General features: G+C 44.0%; 1 protein-coding gene across 1 annotated transcript in view; it reads left to right on the forward strand.

Moving 5' to 3' along the window:
• Positions 1-23,921, forward strand: part of HMCN1 (hemicentin 1) — a 5,606,893-nt gene that overhangs the window by 4,227,781 nt on the left and 1,355,191 nt on the right. Inside the window, exon 64 of the mRNA XM_044085314.1 lies at positions 8,971-9,130. Within this exon, the coding sequence (XP_043941249.1) occupies positions 8,971-9,130 (160 nt within the window). The remainder of the gene's footprint in view (positions 1-8,970; positions 9,131-23,921) is intronic.

A 23,921-nucleotide genomic window follows, 5' to 3' on the forward strand; every position in this document is an offset into this window, starting at 1 on the left:
ACTGAAGACGAGGCTTTCAAAAATAGGTGCCCGAGTTATGCAACTTCAGTGATCAGGCTGCTAGGTACTCCATTATATGTGGGCACGATGCAGTTGATGCATGCTGCAGGGTAGCTGCTATGAGATCAGTGGCTAGGAGACATGCCTGGCTAAGGACTTGGCCCCCTAATGGAGCATGAAGACAGAAACTGGTCGTTAAATAGTTGAGTAGTTGGTATGAATGCATTTTTCTAATATTTTTGATTGGGGCAATAAAATATCAGTTAGCCTGTATTTTAAAAGATCTGAATTGATACCACCTTTGTGCAGTGGTATAATGAATAATATTTTCCATAGTGAAAGGACTTTATTTTCAGATATGGATCGATTTACCAGAACTGAAACTGGATATGTAATAGCCTCAGTTGCAATAAGTTAATAAGATATTCATCAGGTAAATTGTCAGGTGCATTTGTAGTAGGCATTCATTTTTTCTGGTGTTTTGGGATGGTATCTGTGGAAAATGATTGGAAGGAGAAATGTTGAAGAAGGTTATTTGATTGAGAGGGGACATCAAGAACGTGTTTATTCACCTGGTTGGTTAATGACAGTACTGTCTATATGAAGTGGGTATTGAACTGACTGGCTATGGTATCCTTTTGATCTGAAGTAGTTAACTTCATTTTCTGCAACCTGTGGGTATTCGGATCCATATCGGATCTGAGCCGGCAACATTTTTCCAAGCATCTGCTCCAAGCTCCCCCCTTACCCACAATCCCTCACATCTCCTACCTTCCCTCAGATCCCGTTTGCCGCTTCATGCGTACGCATTGTGGTCTCTTCAGCTCCAAGTTGGGTGTAGTAAGTGGAAGCTTTTTTATGATATATTTAGTGTGTGTGTGTGGTCAATAGTCAACCCTTTCCTCCTCTTCGCTGTTCGTCGGTTTTTCTGTAAAGAAAAAAAAAAGTCAGGTAGTGTGTAGGCCCAACCCAACCTTAGTGTGTGTGTTAATTTTGGGTTCAGTTTTGGCTGAGTGGGTTTTTGTGATGGATGAGCAGCCAAAACCAACTTTTAAAAAATGCACAGAGTGTGGCCACAAGCTTTCACTGGCTGATGGCCACACTCTGTGTGTTATTTGCCTGTGTGTTCCCCACCTATCTTTGCCTTGTAGTTTGTGCAGGGTTCAACCCTAGGGCCTTGAAGGAAAGGAAGGCAAAGCTGGTAGCTAAGGGCCTACTACCAGTTTCTGCCTTGGACATGGCGACCTCGACATCGGCTCCAGTAGCCGATCATCACCCCCCCCCCCGTCAGGCTGGCCTTAACTTCCCTCTAAGCCTTCTGATGTGGAGACTAAAAGTAAAGAAAAACAGGACAAGAGGAGATAAGGACAAGAGATGGGAAAGGCACCGCAAGCGGTCTCCAGAGCGGGAGCCCTTTCCTAGCCTGCCTACAAAAGTCATCAGGACTAACTCTCCTCGGCTCCACTCCCCGAGGTTCTCCCCGGAACCGACTGAGCCCTCGGACCACAGGCCTTCTTTGAGGTCGTCGCACCGACCAGCCTCCTCGCATTTGATTCGGAGTCTGTTGGAGCTAGGCATGGACAGGATGATGCGGAGGTTCATTCGGACCCAAATCCAAATGGGAATCTTGCCGGAGAGGGGGCCTCCATGCCCTTCTTCCATCCAATCTCTCCTTCCTCGATCCGACCTGCGGTTTTGGGGTTTATGGATCTGAGGAACCTCAGAGCTGGGGGTTTGGTGCTGATGGTTCCTCCAACCTCGACGCTGGAGATTACCTTGAGTTCCTCAGATCAGACCTGTTCGGATCCGAGCAACAGTTTGTTGGATCTGAGCTGTTCCTTCGGAACCCCGGCTACCTTGGCTTTGGCCCCGATCCTCATGGCGGAGCCGGGGAGAGCTTCCTCCTTGTTGGTTGCTAAGGAGGTGCACTCTCCTTCAGCATTCGATGTGGTGGAGAGGGTTCTCTCCCAAGGATTGAGACCCCAGCCCATCGCCTTGGATTCCGCCCAGGCTCCCATGGATTTGGTCATGATTCCCATCAGCTTGTCCCAGGGCAGCCCGTGCCAGAGGACCCCCAGGTGGATCCTATCGTGGGACCCCCCCTGTGAATTATGAGCCCTCTTCAGAGAGTCCCACTGAAGAGGGTCCCCATAAGCACTTGTGTAAGAGGAGGCACATGGACTCCCTCAAGTCCCTCGCTAAAAATACTGACTTAGATGAAGGTGAGGGTTCCTCCAGGTCACCTCCTGAGGATGTCTCCTTTGGAGACATCATGGAGATCCTCCGCCAGAGGGGAGGTTGGTCAGCTCCAAAACCCTCTATGGATGAGTCAGTATTCCTGGAGGCCTTTGGCACGGGACCATATACAGCCTGGGTGTCCCCTCCTGCGGATCCCTTAGTGGATCTCATTACCACACGGGCATGGAAGGAGCCTGACACCATAGAGCCAATACCCAAACACCGGACAGGATCCTCTCTCCTCCCACAGACAGACAGGCCTGGTACAAGGGATCCCCGGCTGGATGCTATGGTGGTTACAGCTGCCACCAAGAGAGAACTGGCACAGGAAAGTTCTTCTGTCCACCCTCCGGACAAGGAGTCTAGGGCGGTGGATCAATTTGGGAAGCAAGTCTTTTCTTCAGCGATGTTTTCTATTCGAGCGCTGAATTATTTGGCACACATCATACAACTTCAGTGAGACCTAGTCACAGAGTTTGCTGTGTCACCCCCAGAGTCTTTGTCACCAGAGAACAAGCGGCTGTTCTCAGCGAAAATGTCAACTCCAAAGTCTGTTTCGGACATGCCCATGTGTCTTCCTTCCATGCTATGGAAGGAGTGGCTAGGGCGGCTGGGACTGGCGTAGCTATGAGGCATCACGCTTGGTTCAGACTATGTCAATTCGCGGACCCCTTCAAGGCATCATTCACAAATGCTCCCTTTGATGGTTCTTCCCTGTTCAGTAAGACAGCACGTGATGCCTTGGTCCAGAGCGAGAAGGACGGGAAGACTCTGTCTGCCATCGGAGTCTGCTTCTCCAGCCCTCAAAGATCCTTTTCTAGGAATCAGAGAGGGCAAAAGAAGATGTGGTTCCAAAAATCTCAATTTTCCCAGGACTCTCAGGACAATTCGTCCCCTAGAGGCAGAGGGGGACAAGACAGACGCCACCCCAGAGGCAGAGGGGGGGGGGTCGAGGAACTTTGGATCTAGGGAGACCTTCTCAGACAGACCCACTCAGCAACCCCGAGGAGTTGCCCGACTGTCCTACTCTGGAGACAGTCAGGGGAAGATTGTCATTGCACCTAACGGCTTGGGAGTCCATTACGACAGATTGTTGAGTCCTCCAAATAATTTCGAGGCTACTCCATCCCATTTGTTGCCCCACCCATTCAACCAAAACGCCACCCGGATGTTCCACCCACTCAAAGGGAGGCTGCAGCGCAAGAAATTTCAAAGCTGCTTCACAATCGGGCCATCAAACTGGTCCCCCCAGATCAGTCTGGATTAGACGTTTACTCCAGGTTCTTTTTAGTGCCAAAAAAAGACAGTGGACCTCAGGCCCATATTGGACCTACCAACCCTGAACCTGACCAAAGACAAGCAGACGTTCCAGATGGTCACTTTGCAGTCCATTCTACCTTACCTCCGAGAATGCGACTGGATGTGCTCGGTAGACCTCCAGGACACTTACTACCATATCAAAATTTGCAGAAGCTCCAGGAGATTCCTTCGCTTCCAGCTGGGAGCCAATCATTTCCAGTTCAGAGCCCTACCCTTTGGTCTCACCACAGCCCCCAGGGTGTTTACCAAGGTTATGGCAGTTGCAGCAGCTCACCTGAGGCTTCAGGGGATTCAGGTGTTTCCTTACCTAGACGATTGGCTCCTCGCTGCTGCCACCAAGCATCTACTTTGCATGGCCAGAGACTCCTTCTTGCATCTTACAGTCAACCTAGGGATTACCATCAACATCTCCAAGTCCTGCTTGAATCCAACACAGACCTTAGAATTTATAGGGGCATGGCTGGACACTCTACAATTGCAAGTCTTTCTCACACTAGACAGGGTCCAGAGCCTACGGGCCCATGTATCAGTGATCCTTGGCCCCAGGCTACCAATGGTGAGCGATGTTCTCCGAGCCCTAGGCTCCATGGCCGCAGCAATCTCAATCCTTCCCTGTGTGCACTTTCACATGCGAGTGCTTCAGTGGACCCTGGCAGTACAGTGGTCTTGGCTAGACCTCCCCATAGACTATCCAATAAGTATCAGCAGAGCCTGCAAGATGTCTCGTTTTTGGTGGCTCCAATCGCCGGAATTCTTGGCAGGTCGACCCTTCATAACACCCACAGCCCAAGCCACAGTGACCACATATGCCTCCCAGCTCGGGTGGGGGGGGCAGTATTTGGGGAGGACGGTCCAAGGCACGTGGTCCCAGACTGAGACCAGATTGCATATCAGTGTTCTGGAGATGAGGGCAGTGCTTTTAGTGTTGCAAGCCTTTCATGCTGTTCTTCCTCCGGGGACGATTGCAGTTCAGTCAGACAACATGTCTGTTGTCTGGTACATGAACAAACAAGGAGGAACCAGATCTTACCCTCTCTGTCACAAGGCTATGAGAGTGTGGGAGTAGGAGATCTCTACTAGTCGGTTTCTGATTGCAACGCACATCCCGGGATGCGCCAACATTTTAGTGGACAGACTGAGTCGTGCTATTCTAATGCCATATGAGTGGTCTCTGAAGCAATCGATAGTGGAGGAGATCTTCCTTGCATGGGGTCAGCCTTGCTGCGATTTCTTTGCATCTCCTTCCAACGCGAAGTGCAGCGAGTTCTTTGCTCTGATCCCCTCACCAGGGGACTTCCTCAGTGATGCTGTTGTCCATGCTTGGCCTCCCGGGTTACTGTAGGCTTACCTCCCGTTACCTCTCATTCCGAAGTTTCTTCAGAATGCTTGCCATCTGGGGTGCAATGTGATCCTCCTTGCCCCATTCTGGCCTCTTCAAGAGTGATTCCCCTTCCTCTGGTCTCATGCTCTAACTCCTCCTTGGATTCTGGGTCCTTGCCCGGATCTCATATCTCATCCCTTGGGCATCTGTCCACCCGACCTGGACAGCCTCAAGCTGACGGCTTGGTTGCTCCAGTTCCCCTGATTGCTAGGACTCCCGGTCTATCATCTTCAGTAAAGACTATTCTAGTTGCATCCCACAAAGCTTCCACTAAGAAGGTTTATTGCAGCAAATGGAAACGCTTCTCTATTTGGGCTTCTCAGAGGAACCTAGATCCCTTTACTGGCCCGGTTCCTGCGGTGTTGGAGTTTTTGTCCAATATTTTCCAACAAGGGGCTAGTTCATCCAAGGTAAAAGTACAACTGGTGGCCATCTCTAATATTCATGTCGGCAAAAATATGAATGCTCTGGCCTCTTTGAGACTGTGTGAAGCTTTTCTGAAAGGCACCTTTCTTTTACGTCCTCCAGCTAAGGATTCAGTCCCTCCTTGGGACCTTACCCTAGTTCTGCAAGCGCTAGTTGCTCCCCCCTTCGAACCAGCATCAGTAGATTTGAAATTCTTATCCTGGAAGACAGCTTTCCTAGTGGCCATAACTTCGGCCAGAAGAGTTTCTGAGATCCAAGCTTTGTCTGCCATGCCCCCTTACTTGATCTTTCATAAAGATAGGGTTTCGCTCTGCACGGACCCTTCTTTCTTACCAAACGTTGCCTCTGAATCAAATGTTAATCAGATGATTAACCTGCCTGTTTTCTTTCCAAATTTTCAGAACAAGGGTGAATATAAACTGCATTTGCTAGATGTTCATAGGCAGCTTAGTTTCTATTTACATAGGACTAAACCCCTGACCAGTTATTCATGTCATTTTCTAGACCCTTTGTGGGCAAAGCCATATCCAAGGTCTCCTTAGCTAGATGGATTACACAATGTGTACTGGAAGTTTATAAGGACAAAGATCTGTCCCCGCCTGGTCCTGTTAAAGCTTATTCTATCAGATCTATGGCAGCTTCTACTGCTTTTTGGTCTAGGGTTTCACTGGATGATATCTGTGCAGCAGCAACCTGGGCAAGGTCACATACATTTATTTCACATTATAAGTTGGATTTGATCTGTAGAGGGAGAGCATCCTTTGGCTCTGCGGTGCTCAGGAATATCCTTCCATGAGGGCTTCCTAGGAGTTTTGGTAGCTGGGGACTCTGTCCCACATGTTGCAGATAAATGAAGTTAACTACTTCAGATAAAGAAGATATGTACTCACCATAACATTCCATCTGAGTAGTTATACTTCATTTTCTGCAACCGTCCCGCTCTCCTTCCCCCGAACCTGTTCTAGGTTAGCACTGTTGAGTTGCTGATAGTTTGCATAGTGGCAAACTCCATCTGAGGGAAGGTAGGAGGTGTGAGGGATTATGAGTAAGGGGAGGAGCTTGGAGCAGATGCTTGGAAAAATGTTGCCGTCTCGGATCCGATATGGATCCGAATACCCACAGGTTGCAGAAAATGAAGTATAACTACTCAGATGGAATGTTATGGTGAGTACATAACTTCTTTTTTTGTGTGTTTGGTGCTGGCTGACTGTGTATCTTATCTGGGGTTTAATAGTTTACTGACTGAGGCCTAGAACAGTTTTTGATTATTAGTATGTATGTTCTGATTGGTTGAGTAATAAGCTTTTTTATCTTTGGTCATAACTTATTTTAAGTTTCTTAGTTGTCTATATGCTAGTAAAGTTAGAACTGTTTTATTTTTGTTCACACCTTCCATGCTTTCTCTCATTGTTTCATAAGTTGTTTTAGTTGATAAGAATAGCTGTGGAACAGGGTTGATTTTGACTCTTTATATTCTGAAGGGGGCTCGTGACTATTGAACAGGGATGTGTTCTTGGAGGTATACTTTTGAAGAATGAAAGTTCACTACTTCGAAATTCAAAAGTACACCCACACCAACGCGAAAGTGCACTTTCCCGAACCCACTAGACCAAACGAGCTAGCAGTCACAGACCTTAGGGTTAGGGCACAGGTTAGGGTAAGGGGATAGTTAGTAGGGCTATCCCCTTACCTTGACCCGTGCCCTAACCCTAAGGTCTGTGACTATCGCACCACAGTGGAGGACATAGCCTGTTTTTCAATGCCTCTATTGTGGTGCGGTAGGTTCGGTCTAGCGAGCTCAAGTGAAACTGCACTTTCGTTAAAGTGCACTTTCGCTTAAGTGGGGATGTACGTTCTCATTTCGAAAAAGTTAATTTTCATTGTAGGAAAGTACACTCGTTCTTGGTTATAGTCAACAAGTTGGGTATGCAAGAAGACTTTTTTGCTTTTCCCGAAAACAGACAGCTGAGCAGATGTCCTGAAATATGAACATGAGAAATATGGGAAGCAGATACTTTTTCCATAGTCTAGATAGGTCTGTTTTTATATACTTTTTCCTCCAGCACCCTTGACACCCATTGTATTGCAGAAAATAAAAGAGAACTGACCAGGAATATCACCGATTGTACCATTTTTGTCCAGGTGGCATAATTTTTCTCTCCTGCTTAATTTGGTTCAGTTTCCTCGGTGTGTAGATGTCCTGACTCAGATTTGCCCAAACGGACATACACATCAACTTGCCCATCCTAGGAGGGGGTTGTCCACTCCAGTGCCAGTGTGTACTGAAGAACTTGTGTTGGCATTTCATAAAATAAGATACACAGATGATTTACACCTGATGGCTGTAAGCAGGCATTGCCCATAATAAGATCCCATGTGGAGTTCTGTGATCAGTTCTGCTGCCCAAGAAATGACAGAGAATATTGGCTGCAAGGCATACATTTACTGAAGGACATGAAAGATGAATATAGATTTAATAACAACACACTACATTATCATGGGACAAGTAAGACAGTGAAACTGGAGAGGAAGAACTGAGGTGAAAGAAAGTAATGCACTGTAAGTGAAATAGAGTGATATAGCAATAACCCACAGCTGGGTGTGGATAATGCTAGATTTACCCACGGTTGACATGGTTTGCGGCCAAGTGACCAAACAGAGCCAACCGTGGGTAAATCCAGCATTACCCACACCCAGAAGGGGGTTATTGCTATTACACAATGACATTATTTAAGAAAAAAGTTTGTTACTTTTCTTAAATAATGTCCTTATATAAGGGTGCCGTGCTGGTCTTCCATGTTTTTTCATGGTATCTTGGGGCTTTCCTGATGTACTATACATGCACATGGGATTTTTGTTCCCATGCTTATGCAGTACATCAGTGCTGTGTAAAGGAAGCAATGGAGGGCAGAGATGGGGCAGAGAATATAAAAGGATAATCAGGTATGTTTCTCTAGTTTTGCATAATGTATCCTTTTATTTTTGTCTGTCCTGTGTCTGTCGTTCATTTGAAGTCTCCCATTTTTTGTAAGTTGAGATTGGTGATATACAGTACAATAATACCGAAATGAAAGTAAAATTTTCTTAGCATGTATTAATGAAAGATTTTTATTGGTATATGCTTGATTTACAACTGGCATGCTGGTTGGGCTGACCAATCAGCATGCTTGTTTTCAAATGTTAATGGCCAGTCATTGTATAATTATGATTTAATGCTGTTGTGAAGAATATTTCACTGAAAGAATGAAGAAATCCTAGAATGTACCAGCTGAGGCATTCAGTGTGAGTTGAGATTGGTGAAAGGAGGGTTGAGATCTGGCAAGGTTGTATTTGTGTTAGCTGAAGTGCCCGTGCAGATTCAGTGTATCATAGGTCTGCTGTAAGCATCATGAGTAAGTCTGTAGAATTTGATAAAGTACCACAGCACTGAAAGGTTTGCCATCATTTCAGAATGAGTTTGTTGTTTGAAAAATGACAGAAAATGCAAAGTCAAACAGGAATAGCAATCCTTTGATTCAGACGAGGCACAGACTATTCAACTAAAAAGATTCAATAGTTTCCTTGTTCCTTTAAGCTGATTGATGTCTTTTCATTTTTTTTTCTAGTTCCACCCAGCATTGCAGGCTCAGAAATGTCCAGTGAAGTTAGTGCTCTGCTGGGTGAAAATGTTCAACTGATTTGTGAAACTGAAGGAAACCCACAACCCACAGTACAGTGGCTGAAAGGTGGCATCTCTGTCAATGAAGCTGATCCCCAAAGGATAAGGTACATAAAAAACACCAATCAGTGATAGATATTGGTATTAACATTGCAATTCTTAAATTAGAAATAAAATTAACCTCCAGAAAAGAAAAAAAAGTGTATGTCTGTCTGTCTATCTGTCCACGTATATATGTAGGTATTTCTCTGTCGTGTCAGTGCACCTTGCAGTGAATCCTGTTCAGTCGAGACCAGAGGACTGAACATGCAGTTTTGAAAAGTATTTATAACTAAACCTGTGGTTTTGCAACTTCTAAGCTAGTTATATCAGATGGGGGAGAGAGCAAGAGAGAAACTCCATGCATGGAGGATTCAGGTGAATTTGCCCCCCATGTACAAAAATTGCAGATTTCGTGTCCATTGTACTAGTCTCAACTAATGTGCAGGATATACCCCATAAGTTAACATGACTGCAACAGTGATGTGTGTGAACATCTACTGTTGTATAACGTTTTGACACAGCTGTGTTTTCTGGAATGGTAAATAATGGTACATTGCCACATGTAGAAGTTATTCTGGACTGCAGAAATATGTATTGTAAGTAACAGTGCATTTCTAGATGATTGAATAGTGCTGAGCTGCAGAATGTGAACTTGATATATTGTAAGCAATATTGCATTTCCAGTCATGTGATTCACACAAAAATGTACAGTACATTCAGTAAGAGTACATTTGAATTCTATGTGTGAATGTTGCTGAAATGCAGAATGTAGTTTCAATATTAATGGTGCATTTCCATATATATGAGCAGTGCTGTAGTACAGAAAATGGAATCAGTATTGTAACTTCTTCTTCTTCTTTCGGCTTTTCCCGGTTAGGGGTCACCACAGAGGATCACCTGTCCTCTCATAATTGGCAGTGGAGTTTTACGGTGTCGAGTTGCCAGCCCGGCGTCCAACCTTCCAAAGAAGGCACACACACACACATGCAGTCACACCTAGGGCCAATTTAGAGTGCCCAATCCACCTACAGCATGTCTTTGGGGGATTCACTTCAGAAGCTCGAATTAACAAAATCTCGAACTGCAAATAACCGAAACCAAAAGATTGAGTTTCGGAAACTCGAACTTCTGAAGCGAAACCAACAAAAAAAAAAGACAAACTTCGCTTTTGCAGGGGGGGCCCCCTGTACCCCCCATGTGGGGGGCTGTGCCCCCCACAACCCCCCTACTTAAATATACCAACTCCAAGATCGCGCTACAGTGGGGAAATGGGAAATCTCCCGTCTTGCGTTGTATGCGGAAGCGCAAAACGGGAGATTTCTCATTTCCTGTCAACACCGCAAAAAAAATAAAACATTACGTACACACAGAGCGTACAAGAATCCTTGCCTCTGTGTGCACGCAATGTATTAAGGTAAGTAAACTCTTATTTTTAAACACTACACATATTCGATTTACTGAAATCTAGATCATATGGTCTCGACCATATGAAATTCGAGATTTCAGTAATTCGATTATGTGAAGTGTTCCCGTCTTTGGGATGTGGGAGGAAACCGGAGCACCCGGAGAAAACCCATGCGAATACAGGGAGGACATGCAGACTCCGCACAGAAGGCACCCCAGCCAAGAATTGAACCAGAGAACTTCTTGCTGTGAGGCAACAACGCTAACCGCTGCACCACCATGACTGCCCGTACATTTTAGCAATTAAGGAATGAGTGAAAGCAGAATATGACTTCAGTTTTGTAAGTAGCAGCGCATTTCTACTTATGTGAGTAACTGGTGAAAGGCAAATTGTGGACTGAGTAGAAAGCAGAAGTGAAGAGGAGGTTAGTCCAATCAAGACAATCCAGATGCATGTACATACCTTCAGGAAATTATGGTCAGCTATTTAAATCTACAAAATTTTCCCTTTTATTTGATGTGGAGTGACTGCAGAATTAATTTTTCCTTCCCCAGGAAATTAATTTCTATTGTTTAGTTGCTGTTTCTTTTATTAAACCAGTTTTTCATTCATTTAGGTTATGTGTAATCAGACTACACCCTAGAGAAATGCTAAGATGCAGAATATAGGAATGCAGATTTATTTAAACAAAGATTACTGAAACAACAAAGAGTACAAGTTATATATTTAGCAAATGGAGCAAGAAAGGATTTGTTAAACCATGAAAAAAGAGCCATACAGACAGTTACACCAGACCAGAAAAGATTAGATTATTACTTCTGGTTCTTTTTGGTACCCAAAAAGACAAACAGTCTCAGGCCCATATTAGACCAGAGCAGTCTAAATAAGGTTATACCCAAAGAAATCTTAGGGATTTTGGGATAATCACAGTGTAGTCAATCCCTGCCTGTCTGTCATAAGGAGACTGGCTGGACTGTTTGGAGCAGGTCTATATCATATGAGCGAATACACTCATAATATCGAACGTACTGGACCTTGAACTTCCTATTGTGGGGGGCTGTGCTCCCCACACCCCCCACTAAATATATATTCCAACTATGACATCGTATTGCAGTGATGAAAGGGCAAACATCCCATTCTTCACTGTACCGCAATCTCAGAAAAAGCACTTTGAGGTCCGGTACATTCGATATTATGAGCGTTCGCAATTTGTGCGATTCGCTCATTTGATATAGACCTGTTTGGACCTACAGGGCACCTATCTACATATAAAGACTGCCAAGGATTCCTGGAGATTTTTTGTGCTAACAGGTCAGGGGACATTGTCAGTTCTGGACTCTTCCATTTGGTCTCACTTCAAACTCCTGAACGCTCACAAAGTGTGCATCTGTGGTTGCAGCCAATCTGAAGCAGCAACAAGTGAAGGTGTTTCCTAGACATTTCAAAATAGAAAATGTTGATTTCTGCTCAGGAGTCTTTTCTAATCATTGGAAATTATGGTGAACACTACAAAGTCTAATTTGAAGCCCTCTCAAAAGCTAACCTTAGTAGGATGCTTCCTGAACACACTATCTTGTAGAGTCTGTTTTCTTTCAGACAGAATCCTTCCTTTTTAGACAGCCACAACACTATTGTATCTAAGAGCATTATGTGTAAAGGCAGCAACTATGTACACAGTGCTCCCCATTCATGCTGACACAATTCCCTTTTCCAGGCTGTACATGAGAGTTTCATACTGGACTTGAAAGTTCAGTGGTCTCTGATTGAAATTTCCTTTAACTCAACACATCAAGAATTCCAGAACTTGTAAGTTGCATCTCATATTGTGGCTTCATACCCCATACCTAACTCAAGGCAGTCCATTTCAGATTCCCACTTCTGAAGTAGATGTCACCATGGACACCTCTGCTCTAGGGTGTGTGGTGGGAAGGGGGCAGATTCAGCCTGCCAATGTGTATTGTCACTGTCATAGGCCAGTTTATACATCAGTGTTCTGGAGATGAGAGTAGCTGCCATACTGCAGATCTTTTTGGACTGCCTGTCCCACGGTGCTATAGCCATCCAAACTTACAGCATTGCAGTGATTATGTATATAAAAAGCAACTTGAAACTCATTCCAACCTACTTTTTCAAGAAGTGATGAGTGCATTAGAATAGGCTGTGTTAGTAGTAAGCTTTCTGATTGCTAGTCACCTTCCTGGGGAAGTCAGTTCTCTAGTGGACAGGCTCAGTTGCTCCTTGTTGATGCCTTAGTCTGACAGTAGATAGGAAAGTATTCCATTGTTGGGGGAGACTCACCGTGACTTATTTGCATGCTGTACCAACTCCAAATACTGCAACTTCTCATTTTTCTTCCCTCTTTTGAGGGGGGATTGTTCAAAGGATGCTGTCATCTAAAAATAGCAGTAACACTGTTTCATGCATTTCTCATCATTTTCCCTATTCCAAAATTCATACAGAAAGCCAGACAGAACAAGTTCAGATTCAGTGTAGTAGCTCTATTTTGGCCTTGCCAAGTTTTTTTCTGCTCATGCATTGCCTTCTGGCAAAGCCTGTATATCGGAGGCCCTTCAGAACCCTCCTGATCCATCAGTCCAGCAAGTCTCACTCAGACCACCACTATCCCATCTAACCTCACGGTTTCTCCAGTTTCAGTAATAGCTAAGGACACTTCATACCCTGAGAGTAGTCAGTGATACTTATCTTTGTGTAGAGGCATTGTCCTAGAAAAAAGTTCAAAAAAAGCTATTTTTGCTTGAATACTATACCAGCTATATCCTTGGATCTGTGAGTCCCTTATTTTTCTTGTTAAAGGCTTATAATACAATACAAATAGTAAAGGACAAAGAGGACACCTCTGCCTGTTTACCCTGACCTCTCATAATTTTAGAGGAAAATGCAAGTGCTTCTTGTACCAAGTTGAATGCTTTCTTTGCATTTGGGTTCACCAAAAATAATGACTTTTTTATGTTCTGATACCCTCCAAATGATCATTGTCCTGTTAATATTGCCAAATTTCTGTCTGCCTTTCACAAAGCCACATTGATCCACATCTATCAATTTTGGAAGTATTTGCCATTTTCTTAACTAATGTAGACATAAATTATTTATAATCATGGTTTAATCTAGAATTTGGTCTTTGTGGCACTAAGTCTATGGGATCATCCTCCCTTTTCACAGCATTACCAGGGGTTTCCTCTTGGATGCAGGCACTACTCCTGTATTCTAAACATTATTAAACAATCCCTTCCAAGTCTTTACTAATGTCCTCTCTGCCAGCATCCAGACGTCTAAAGGAATGCTGTCTGTTCCCAGGAATTTCCCTATATCTATATATCACAGTTGTTTTTTTTTTTTTTTTCTTTATCAGTCCTGGCTATGAGCAGTTGAGCCTCTTCTTCCTCTAGCATTGGCAAATGCAAGTATTCCATAAATATTTCCAGTTCCACCTTATCCTGACTTGTACATTCCTCAGCCTTATGTCATATCATCATATCATAAAATGACAGAAATATTTCCATTGTCCGCTCAGGAGCTCTAGTTATGTTTCTTGTCATAGGGTCTCAGAGTTTTACTCCCACTTTTTATACTTTCTGTTGCCTTTGTCATTGCACTCCAAGTTTCTGTACTGTGAGATTATTGTTATAAAAGAAATATTATCTAAATGCTCCCTTAATTTTTTTTCTCTAACACTTTGCAGCTGTGCTTCTTCCTGTTTCAAAACATTTCCCTTTTTATTCTGCAGTTATTTAACTTTTGCCAATCCTAAATATTTCTTATTTTCCTTCTCCTATGTTATTCTCTGTCTTATTTCTATTATAGTTTTGAAAAATGCTTTCAACTTATCTCAAATATTAGCTACTACTTCAGAGGTAATTTCAGTTTCTAGATACCCCAGTAGCTCTCAAATTTTAACTGTTGCCCAGTCCCCAAATTCTTCCCTTTTTCTTTTAATATGTTCAAATGCCCCAGTGTCTCTCCTTTACTTTAATAGTCCGCTTGCATGTTCAAATCCTAACAGGTACATGATCAAATACACTTATTGTATGAGTCTCCGTATTTTCAATCAAATGAACACGATCCTGTGATATATAGATTTTATCTAACCCTGCTGCATTGTTATATCTTGTGGAGTAATGACATAATAAATTCTGTTTGATGTTCATCATGTTTCACTGTTGCAGTCATCACTGTAGGGTTCTTCCTGCCGGCAGGCAGCCCTCGGTCGGCCAGAATCCCAATGTCTGGATCCAGCGTCGGCTGTTCAGTCATCCTCCCTGACGTCAGAGCGCCAGGGGTACAAAGCTCCCAGCCGACGCCATGTTCTCCAGTCTTTCTTGCCGTGCAGTGGAAGCAGTTCGCAAGTGCCGGTCGGCTGACTCCTGATATTTTTGGTGCTTCATTCCGAAGACTTTCTTCTTCTTCTCAAAGCTAAGTACCCCGTTGGGGAAACTTTTTTCTTGCTCCAGTCCGATGTCAGAAAAAGTTAATAATTGTATATCATGTGGGAAGCAAATACCTCATAAGGATTTCCACTCTTACTGTATTCCTTGTCTAGGCCCTGACCACGACGTAGCTAGTTGTCATTTTTGTGCTAGATTTAATCAACGTACTATTAAGCGGAGATACGATTTTGCTTTTCCTACTTTGGCAGACGATTTAATTACAATATGTCGTCGGACACGCTTCCGACTACCGGAGTTCACAAAAGGCGCAAGGATAAGGACAGGCCTCCGAGGTCCAAAGCAGACGATGGTTTACAAGCAGAGCCAGCTGCAGGTTCAGCCGTCATCTTTCGCAGCCCCTGTTGTCGACCATTACAGAACCGCTTGCCGAAACAGACTTCCACGAGGAGCCAACTAGGCCTTTGAGTTCTCCAGGTGCAGGACCTTCAGACAATGCTCCCTCGGATGGGTTCGGAGCCGCTGTGCAGGTACCGGCTTCCGAGGGGGTTTTCAGGCCTACGCAGCTTCAGATAAAGGCAAAGACAAAGGCAAAGATTCCTTCTACTCAATAACCTCCACCCTTTATCTCAGCTTTGGGATTCAACCCTACAGTGATGACTGCAACAGTGAAACACGATGAACATAGTACAGTTGTGTACACTTACCATAAATGTAGATGTTTGAGTGTCTTCACTGTTGCAGTCTGGGTTACCCACCCCCCTGTCCCCTCTTATTCTCTCATTAGTGTGGTTCCCTGCTTCACCCTTCTTCTGAGGTGTATTTGCTACAGGGTATGGGGTTTGTTGTACCTTACTTTTAGCCTTTACTTTTGGGCACCTGAAATCTGGGGCAAGAAAAACTGGAGAACATGGCGTTGGCTGGGAGCTTTGTACCCCTGGCGCTCTGACGTCAGGAAGGATGACTGAACAGTTGACGCCGGACCCAGACTTTGGGATTCTGGCCGACCGAGGGCTGCCTGCCGGCAGGAAGAACCCTACAGTGATGACTGCAACAGTGAAGACACTCGAACATCTACATTTATGGTAAGTGTACACAACTGTACTTTCTCCTACTATTGAAAATAATATCCTTCATGCCAAATACTTTCTTATATTTCTTTAAAATTCTATCCTGTCTTGTTGTACTCTCCCTTCTAAGCCCCTCACTGCATTTTTACTATTACAAATCAAATTCTAGTCACTATTCATAATTAAAATACCTTGTTGAAAATTTGTTCATAGGTTCATAGGTGTGTACTAGGCTAATGGCCCTGGAACCTTTACAAGCCTAGTTATCCCTTCATATCTTTCTCAGCTCAAACATTGTTGTTTTAGTGGTAATATAAACATATGCCAAGGTAAACCTCCTCTCCTGTCAGTAAGCCCTCACTGCACAGATCTGCCATCACTATCTTTTTTCTTCTTTTGTCATTATTAAATCCCCTGTTCCTGTCAATATAAATTACTCCTTTAACTTCCAAGATTGCTACACACTCTTCAGCAGCTTAATTTCAGCTCTTACAGTGTGAAAAAAGAAACAGAAGTAAGAGCTAATAATTCTGCCACCCTGAGTAAAATGTAATTAGTGGCAAGTTAGTACACTGCCCGGATGCCAGCAAAGAAGAAATTTAGAGAACCTGAAAAAAATCAACTAGAAAAGGTGAAGAAAAAACACTGAATAGGAAGAATCCTGCAGCTGTTTAGCAAAAAGCAGTTCAGGCCCCAGCTTTGGTACAAGAGATGGCTTCCATTAATTTAGAGGAAAAAATAAATCAAATGGACTCAAAGCTAATTAAAATTAATGAAACTTTGAAGGTGTATATCAACTCAAATAACAAAAGTCTGGAAAAACAGAAAAAAATATTTAACTTGCTTTTCAGTTGAGTTATTAAAACTGCAAAAATCAGGGGTTGAAATGAAGAAAAGACTGGCTGAGTATGAAACTTTTCAAGAAGATCTGGTTCAAAAAGTGGTAGAGTTAGAAGGCATAGCATGCAGAGAAAACCTGAGATTTTCTGTTGTGCCAGAGGAACAGGAAGGAACAGACTATTAATTTTATGAAAGCACAGATAAGCAACTGGACTGATATTCCACCACAGGATTTGTTAATTTAAAGGGCACATCAAGTGTATGCTCCAAATCTGGCCATGAGAAAGCAGCCAAGACCTGTTAAGGATGTAATAACAGTGGAAAGAGCTGATACTGACAGAACTGTGGCAGAAGGGTGAAGCATTAAACACTGATGACAGTAGAGTATTTGTGGAAAATGATTAGTCACTAAATAGGCTGAAGAGAAGCATTTTTATCCTGGCAATCAAGGAACGTTGAGAGGCAGGTGTGAGATTTAAGCAGTTGTATCCAGCTGTTTTTAGAATATTTTTTTCTGGAGGATCAAATATTTTTTTATGCAGGACAGGCTAAGGGGAAAATACAAAAGTGAGCCATTAAATAGAAGGGAACTCTGCTTCTCATTCTTATGACAATAAAGGTCGTAGACAGGCTTTGCCAGTGAAACCCTTTCCAATATTTCAAAGGAAAATGCTTGAGAGACAGAAAAAATGCAGGAGTTGACTAAAATAATTGAGAGATATTCTTCGTGTTTCACTGTTGCAGTCATTACATTTGGGTAATCTGCTGGCAGGTTGCCCTCAGTCAGCCTGATTAACAAAGTCTTGGGTCCTGTGTCGGTTGCTGTCCCTTCTTCCATGACGTCAGGTTATCAGGGGTATAAAACATGCAGCCGACGCCATTACATCAGTCTTTCTTGCTGTGCGGTGCCTAAAGCAGAAGCAGTTCACAAGTGCCAGTCGGCCGACTCCTGAAATTTTCGTTTTCGAGTTTCAGAACTGAAGTCTTCAACTTAAAGCCAAGTACCCCGTTGGGGAAACTTTTTCTTGCTCCTTACCGATGTCAGTAAAAGTTAATAATTGCATTACTTGTGGAAAGCAAATACCACATAAAGATTTTCATTCGTACTGTATTCCTTGCCTAGGCCCTGACCACGACGTACCTTGCTGTCGGTTTTGTGCTTTATTTAATCAGCGCACTATCCGTCTTCGTTATATTTTTGCTTCTAAATATTTCAGTTCCCAGTTTAATTATCCAGAAATGTTGTTAGTCAGCCATCTGACTACCGGGATTCCGAAAAACCGCAAAGATAAAGACAGAGACAGGCCACCGAGGTCTAAAACTGCCGACGACGCTTCTCCTAAGCCAGTCACCAGTTTACCGGTACTCAGTGAGGCGCTTTTGCAGCCCCTGATACCCGCTACTTCTGATTCGCAGGCCTCTACTGAGACCCATTCAGAGTCCGGTATGCCGCGAGATACTTCAATTATGGAACCCGTGGATGTCTCTACCTTGGATGGGTCTGGAGCCGCTGTGCAGGCACCGGCTTCTGAGGGTGTATTCAGGCCTACAGACTTGCATATTAAAACAAATCCTCCTTCATTACTAAGGCCTAAATCTCGATCCATGTCTAAAAAACTGATGCCCAGGCCATATGCTCAGGCCCCTATGCTTAAAAAACAAATTATAAAAATGGCTGAAGATCTAATAACTCTAATCAGGGGTAGTTAACCCCCCCCCCCCCCAAGAGGCCTAGGGCTGAGCTTGATTATGAATCTTCTGAACAGGATTCTGTTTTTTCTGACTGTTCTGATGACATGGATTTGTCCATGCCTACTTATGAGGATTCTGATGCAGAGGATTCCATTCCCTCTGGTTCCCCTCTTGAGGATTTTTCTTTTGGGGAAACTGTACATACTTTAAGGGAGCATTTTCACTGGGAAAGCCAGGAATTTTCTGATTCAAAAAAGAGGCTTAGGGATTTCCTTCTTTTACCTCAGCATAGGCCTTTGGCTATACCTCCTGTGCTAGACATTGTTGATGATGATGTTTTCTCGGAATCCACTTTGGCCCCTGATTCCCTGCCTCCTGCTCCTAGTAAACCTGACAGATACTACAGGGTTCCTGAGTCCCACACGTTCCTTTTCAGAAATCCTGTTGCAGATCTAGAGACTATTTCTCAGGGGCCCAAGGGCATTAAGGCTTCTACTGCTAAAAATCCTACCCCTTCTGATAGGGACTCCAGGGAGCTGGATAGATGGGGTAAAAAGGTCTATACTTTTGCAACCTTGGCAATCAGAGCTTTAAACTGCCAATTTCATATGTTAAAATATCAGCAACATGTTATTGGACTGCTTAAACAAAAAATGATGTTGATTCCTGACTGTGTAGAAAATAAAGATTTACAGGACTTAATGCATTCTGTTGAACAAGTTGGAAAACATACTTTACAATGTGGTTTTGATTCTTTAGAGACCTCTTGCAGGGCTGCTGTTACTGGGTCTGTGCTTAGAAGGCATGCTTGGCTTAAGAATCAATCCTTGCCTGATCATGTTAAAGATAAATTGTTGGATGCTCCTTTAAATCAGGACCGCCTGTTTGGCAACAAGGCTGAAGAAGTTCTTAAAAAGATGGAAGATGAAGCTAAATCTATGCAAACTGTTAAAGATTTTTTACAAGTGCAACCTCCTGGATTCAGTAAGCACTGGCCTACTAAGAATTGGTCCTTTCCAGTCCCTTCCAGGTCTTCTCAAGCCAAACCCAGACACAGCAGAAACCCCAGGTTTCAGTCCCAGAGGACTCTCAGAACCAAGCAGTGGGGGGCCTCCACTTCCAAATCTGGAAATAACAAGACACCCCCTATGGTAAAAAGTCTCAATGAATTCCTTTTAAAATTTCCAAGCACTTATCTTTTGACCACCCCTTTGGGGGGAAAGATTGCTCTTCATGCAAAGAATTGGGAACTCATAACCCAGGACAAATGGGTTTTAAGTATAGTGTCCCAGGGATACAGATTTCATTTCCACACATTGCCAACACCAAATGGGTGGCCAGACCTGCCCCCAAATCAGTGGGCAGAGGCTCAAAAACAAGTACTTTCCCTCTTAAGCATGGGGGCTATTCAGCTGGTACCAGAAGAGGAAACGGGACAAGGTTTCTACTCCAGACTTTTTCTGGTACCCAGAAAAGACAAATCATGGCATCCAATCCTGGACCTGTCTACTCTAAACACCTTTCTGGAGATTCCAAAATTCAAGATGCTGACTCTTCATCAATTACTTCCTATGCTAGGCAAAGATGCCTGGTTGGCAACACTAGATTTAAAAGTAGCATACCTGGACATCCCAGTCAGGGAATCTTGCAGAAGATGCCTATGCTTCAAAGAAGGCTGCACACATTATCAGTTCTCTGCACTGCCCTTTGGCTTGTCTACTGCGCCCAGGGTATTCACAAAGTGCCTGGCTCCAGTTATTGCATTTTACAGACAAAGAAGTATTCAAATGTACCCATACCTGGACAATTGTCTAATTCAGGCAGAAAGCCAGGGCATACTTTTAAATCATCTGGCGTTTGTAAAAAGGGTTCTAACTTGTCTGGGGTACACCATAAACGGAAAGAAATCACAACTGGTACCCAGTCAACAAATTACATTCCTGGGAGCAAGCTTGAATATAACTTCCTAGATGGCTTACCTTACCCCAGAAAAGCAAATTCATTTGGTAACTTATTTCAAACAAGTGGCCACAAAAATCCTGCTATCTGCAAGACAAACACTGCAAGCCTTGGGGTTCATGGCCTCCTGCATTCTTATAATTCCATATGCAAGACTATATATGAGGAAACTTACAGTGGTATCTAAAAAGCCTGTGGAGTCAACATTCTCACAGCCTGGAAACAAAGATTCCTATCATACCTTGTCTACGCCTAGAGTTCCTCTGGTGGGCAGAGGCTTGCCACCAAAACAAGGGACTACCATTCATACTACCCCCTGCCACCCAAACCCTAACAACAGATGCATCAGACAATGCGTGGGGGGGCTTACCTGGCAGGGAAGTGCATTCAGGGCAAATGGAACCCAAGTCAAATGCACCTATATATCAATTAAAAAGAAATGTTAGCTGTACAGAATGCTCTGACAGCCTTCAAGGACTACATTCTTCCAGGACAATTAATGGTAAAGACGGACAACACCATGGTTATGTGGTACATAAACAAGCAGGGGGGTACACATTCCTACCCCCTCTGCAGACTCGCCATGGTATTGTGGAACACAGCCTTGAGCTACCAAGTGCACCTGCAAGCTCAATTCCTGCCAGGAAAATTAAATACACTGGCAGACGGACTAAGCAGAAACCTCATGGACGCACATGAGTGGAAACTGGAACCAAGGATTTTCAACATGTTGACAAGCGAATGGGGGAGCCCAGACATAGATTTATTTGCCTCCCCCCAGAACTACCAGCTGGACAAGTTTTGCACAAGAATTCCCCACAAACAAGCCTGGGAAGTAGATGCTCTGTCCTTCAGCTGGAAAAACCTATCATTCTACACCTTCCCCCCTCTGCCTCTGCTCTCCAAAGTTCTACTAAAAGTCAAACAGGACAAACCAAGGATGATCTTGATTGCTCCAGACTGGCTGCGCCAACACTCCATGGCACCTGCCTCAGACCCCTTCCCTGCTGTCCCAGCAGGAGAACCAATTTCTGCACCCTCAGCTTCCAACATTGAAACTTGCAGCCTGGCTAATCTCTTAAATTCAACCTTATCATCCCTCAGCAAACCTGTGATGGGTGTTATCTTAGAGGCAAGGAGACCTAGTACTAGAAAATCTTATGCTGACAAATGGAAAAGATTCTGTGCCTGGAACCAATCTCAAGGGATGAGCACAGCAGCTCCCAATTTACATCAGATTTTGCAATACTTAACTGAGATGCTTCACAAGGGCCTGTCTTTTTCCTCCATTAAAATCCACACCTCAGCCATTTCAGCTCATTATAACACAGAACCTCCCCTCTTCTCACATCCTTTGCTCAAGCAGTACCTCAGAGGGGCCAAAAACTTGAGACCACCCAGGAGAGCTCCATCCCCTGCCTGGGACCTTAACTTTGTATTAGAGAAACTCACTCTACCTCCTTTCGAGCCAGCTGCTACTGCAGACTTAAAATTTCTTTCTTGGAAAACAGCCTTCCTTTTAGCAATCACTTCAGCTAAAAGGATATCTAAATTACAGGCCCTTATGGCAGTGGAGCCTTTCATCATCTTTCATGCGGACAGGGTGTCACTCAGGACCAATCCATCCTTCATGCCCAAGGTGGTGTCCAGTATGGCTCTTAATCAGTCCATTCATTTACCAACATTTTTTACAAATCCACAGAACAAAGGGGAACGGATTCTGCATTCCTTGGATGTGCACAGACAACTTAGATTCTACTTGGACAGGACTAAACCTCGAAAAAAGTCTGAACAACTGCTAGTAGCATTTGCTGCAGGGGCAGAGGGGAAGGCTATTTCAAAACAAACCATTTCTAAATGGATAAGCCGTTGCATTCATTTTTGCTATAAGCACTATGGAAAACCTATCCCCCAGGGGATCAGATCTCACTCCACCAGGGCTGCATCTACTTCTGCAGCCTTTCTGAGAGGTGTTCCTACCAGGGACATCCTAGAGGCTGCTACCTGGAGTTTTGTACATACTTTCACCAAGCATTATCATTTTCCAATATTCTGTAAATCCAGAGCTGGCTTTGCCACTGCTGTCTTGCAGGGCCTTATAGTTGGCCCTAATGCTATATAAATTCCTCCTCCCAACCATAGCTTTGGGAATCTACCCAAATGTAATGACTGTAACAGTGAAACACGAAGAACATAGTACAGTTTTGTACACTTACCATAAATGTAGATGTTCGAGTGTATTCACTGTTGCAGTCCTGGTTACCTTCCCTCCAGCCCCCTAATTTCTTCTGACTATACCTCTACCTTCCTTTACTATGCGTAAAAGCCTTTTTGGTGTATTTCCTTTTTGTTGGAGGTATACCTTTGTGTTTTTATGTTTATTTGCTCCCCATTAGGGGGGCACCTGACATCTGGGGCACGAAAAACTGATGTAATGGCGTCGGATGCATGTTTTATACACCTGACGACCTGACGTCATGGAAGAAGGGACAGCAAACAATGCAGGACCCAAGACTTTGTTAATCAGGCCGACTGAGGGCAACCTGCCAGCAGATTACCCAAATGTAATGACTGCAACAGTGAATACACTCGAACATCTACATTTTTGGTAAGTGTGAATGACCTGAGACGTACCTCCCTGGACTACATGAAAAGAGACATGGAGGAGCTCTCCGATCTTGTATCCCAGGCAGGTATGACCCTAACCCTGAGTAGCATCCTGCCATCACCCAGAATGGTACAACAGTACAAGGACAAAATGATTGACTTCAACAATTGGCTAAGCTTCTGGTGTCATTCTAAGGGGATCCAGTATTTGTCTGCCTGGGACGACATGATCGACAGTCCACGATGCTTTGCCAGAGATGGCCTGCACCTGTCGCCCTTAGGATTCCGGATACTGGCTAAGGCTCTTGCCACCCCTATAGTGCCTTTTTTAGGCAAGGTTCAAATGACAAATTCACCACTGTAACAGGTACAAGCAAGCAAAATCTGAGGGTAATGCTACTCAATGCTAGAAGTTTAAACCTCAAAATGCACTCACTTGAGGCACTCCTTAAAATGGAGAACATTGACATCTGTGCAGTGACAGAGACCTGGTTCAAAGCTCCAGAGAGCACCCCTGCATTACCAGGCTTCAATTCATACCACACCTTTCGGCCACCTAACCCAGAATGAAGCACTAAAGGCGGAGGTGTGTCCATATTCATTAAGGATATCCACACCTCCAGGCTAGTTGCACAGCATAATGCATCCGAGATTATCCAAGTGCAACTAACTCTGGGCAAGACCGCAATCCAAATTGTAGCTTGCTACAGACCCCCCACCATGCCCCAGGATTCACACTCCTCATTTCTTGATACACTGGAAATTATTAGGGTACAACCCAACACCTAATAATGGGTGATTTCAACTACCCCACCATTAACTGGGAAAACTACTCATGTACCAACTCTTTTGCTCAACGTTTTCTAGAATTCATAAATTC

This window comes from Protopterus annectens, chromosome 10.part0 (genome assembly GCF_019279795.1).
Source record: "Protopterus annectens isolate FY-2018-M chromosome 10.part0, PAN1.0, whole genome shotgun sequence".
Classification (NCBI taxonomy): Eukaryota; Metazoa; Chordata; order Ceratodontiformes; family Protopteridae; genus Protopterus; species Protopterus annectens.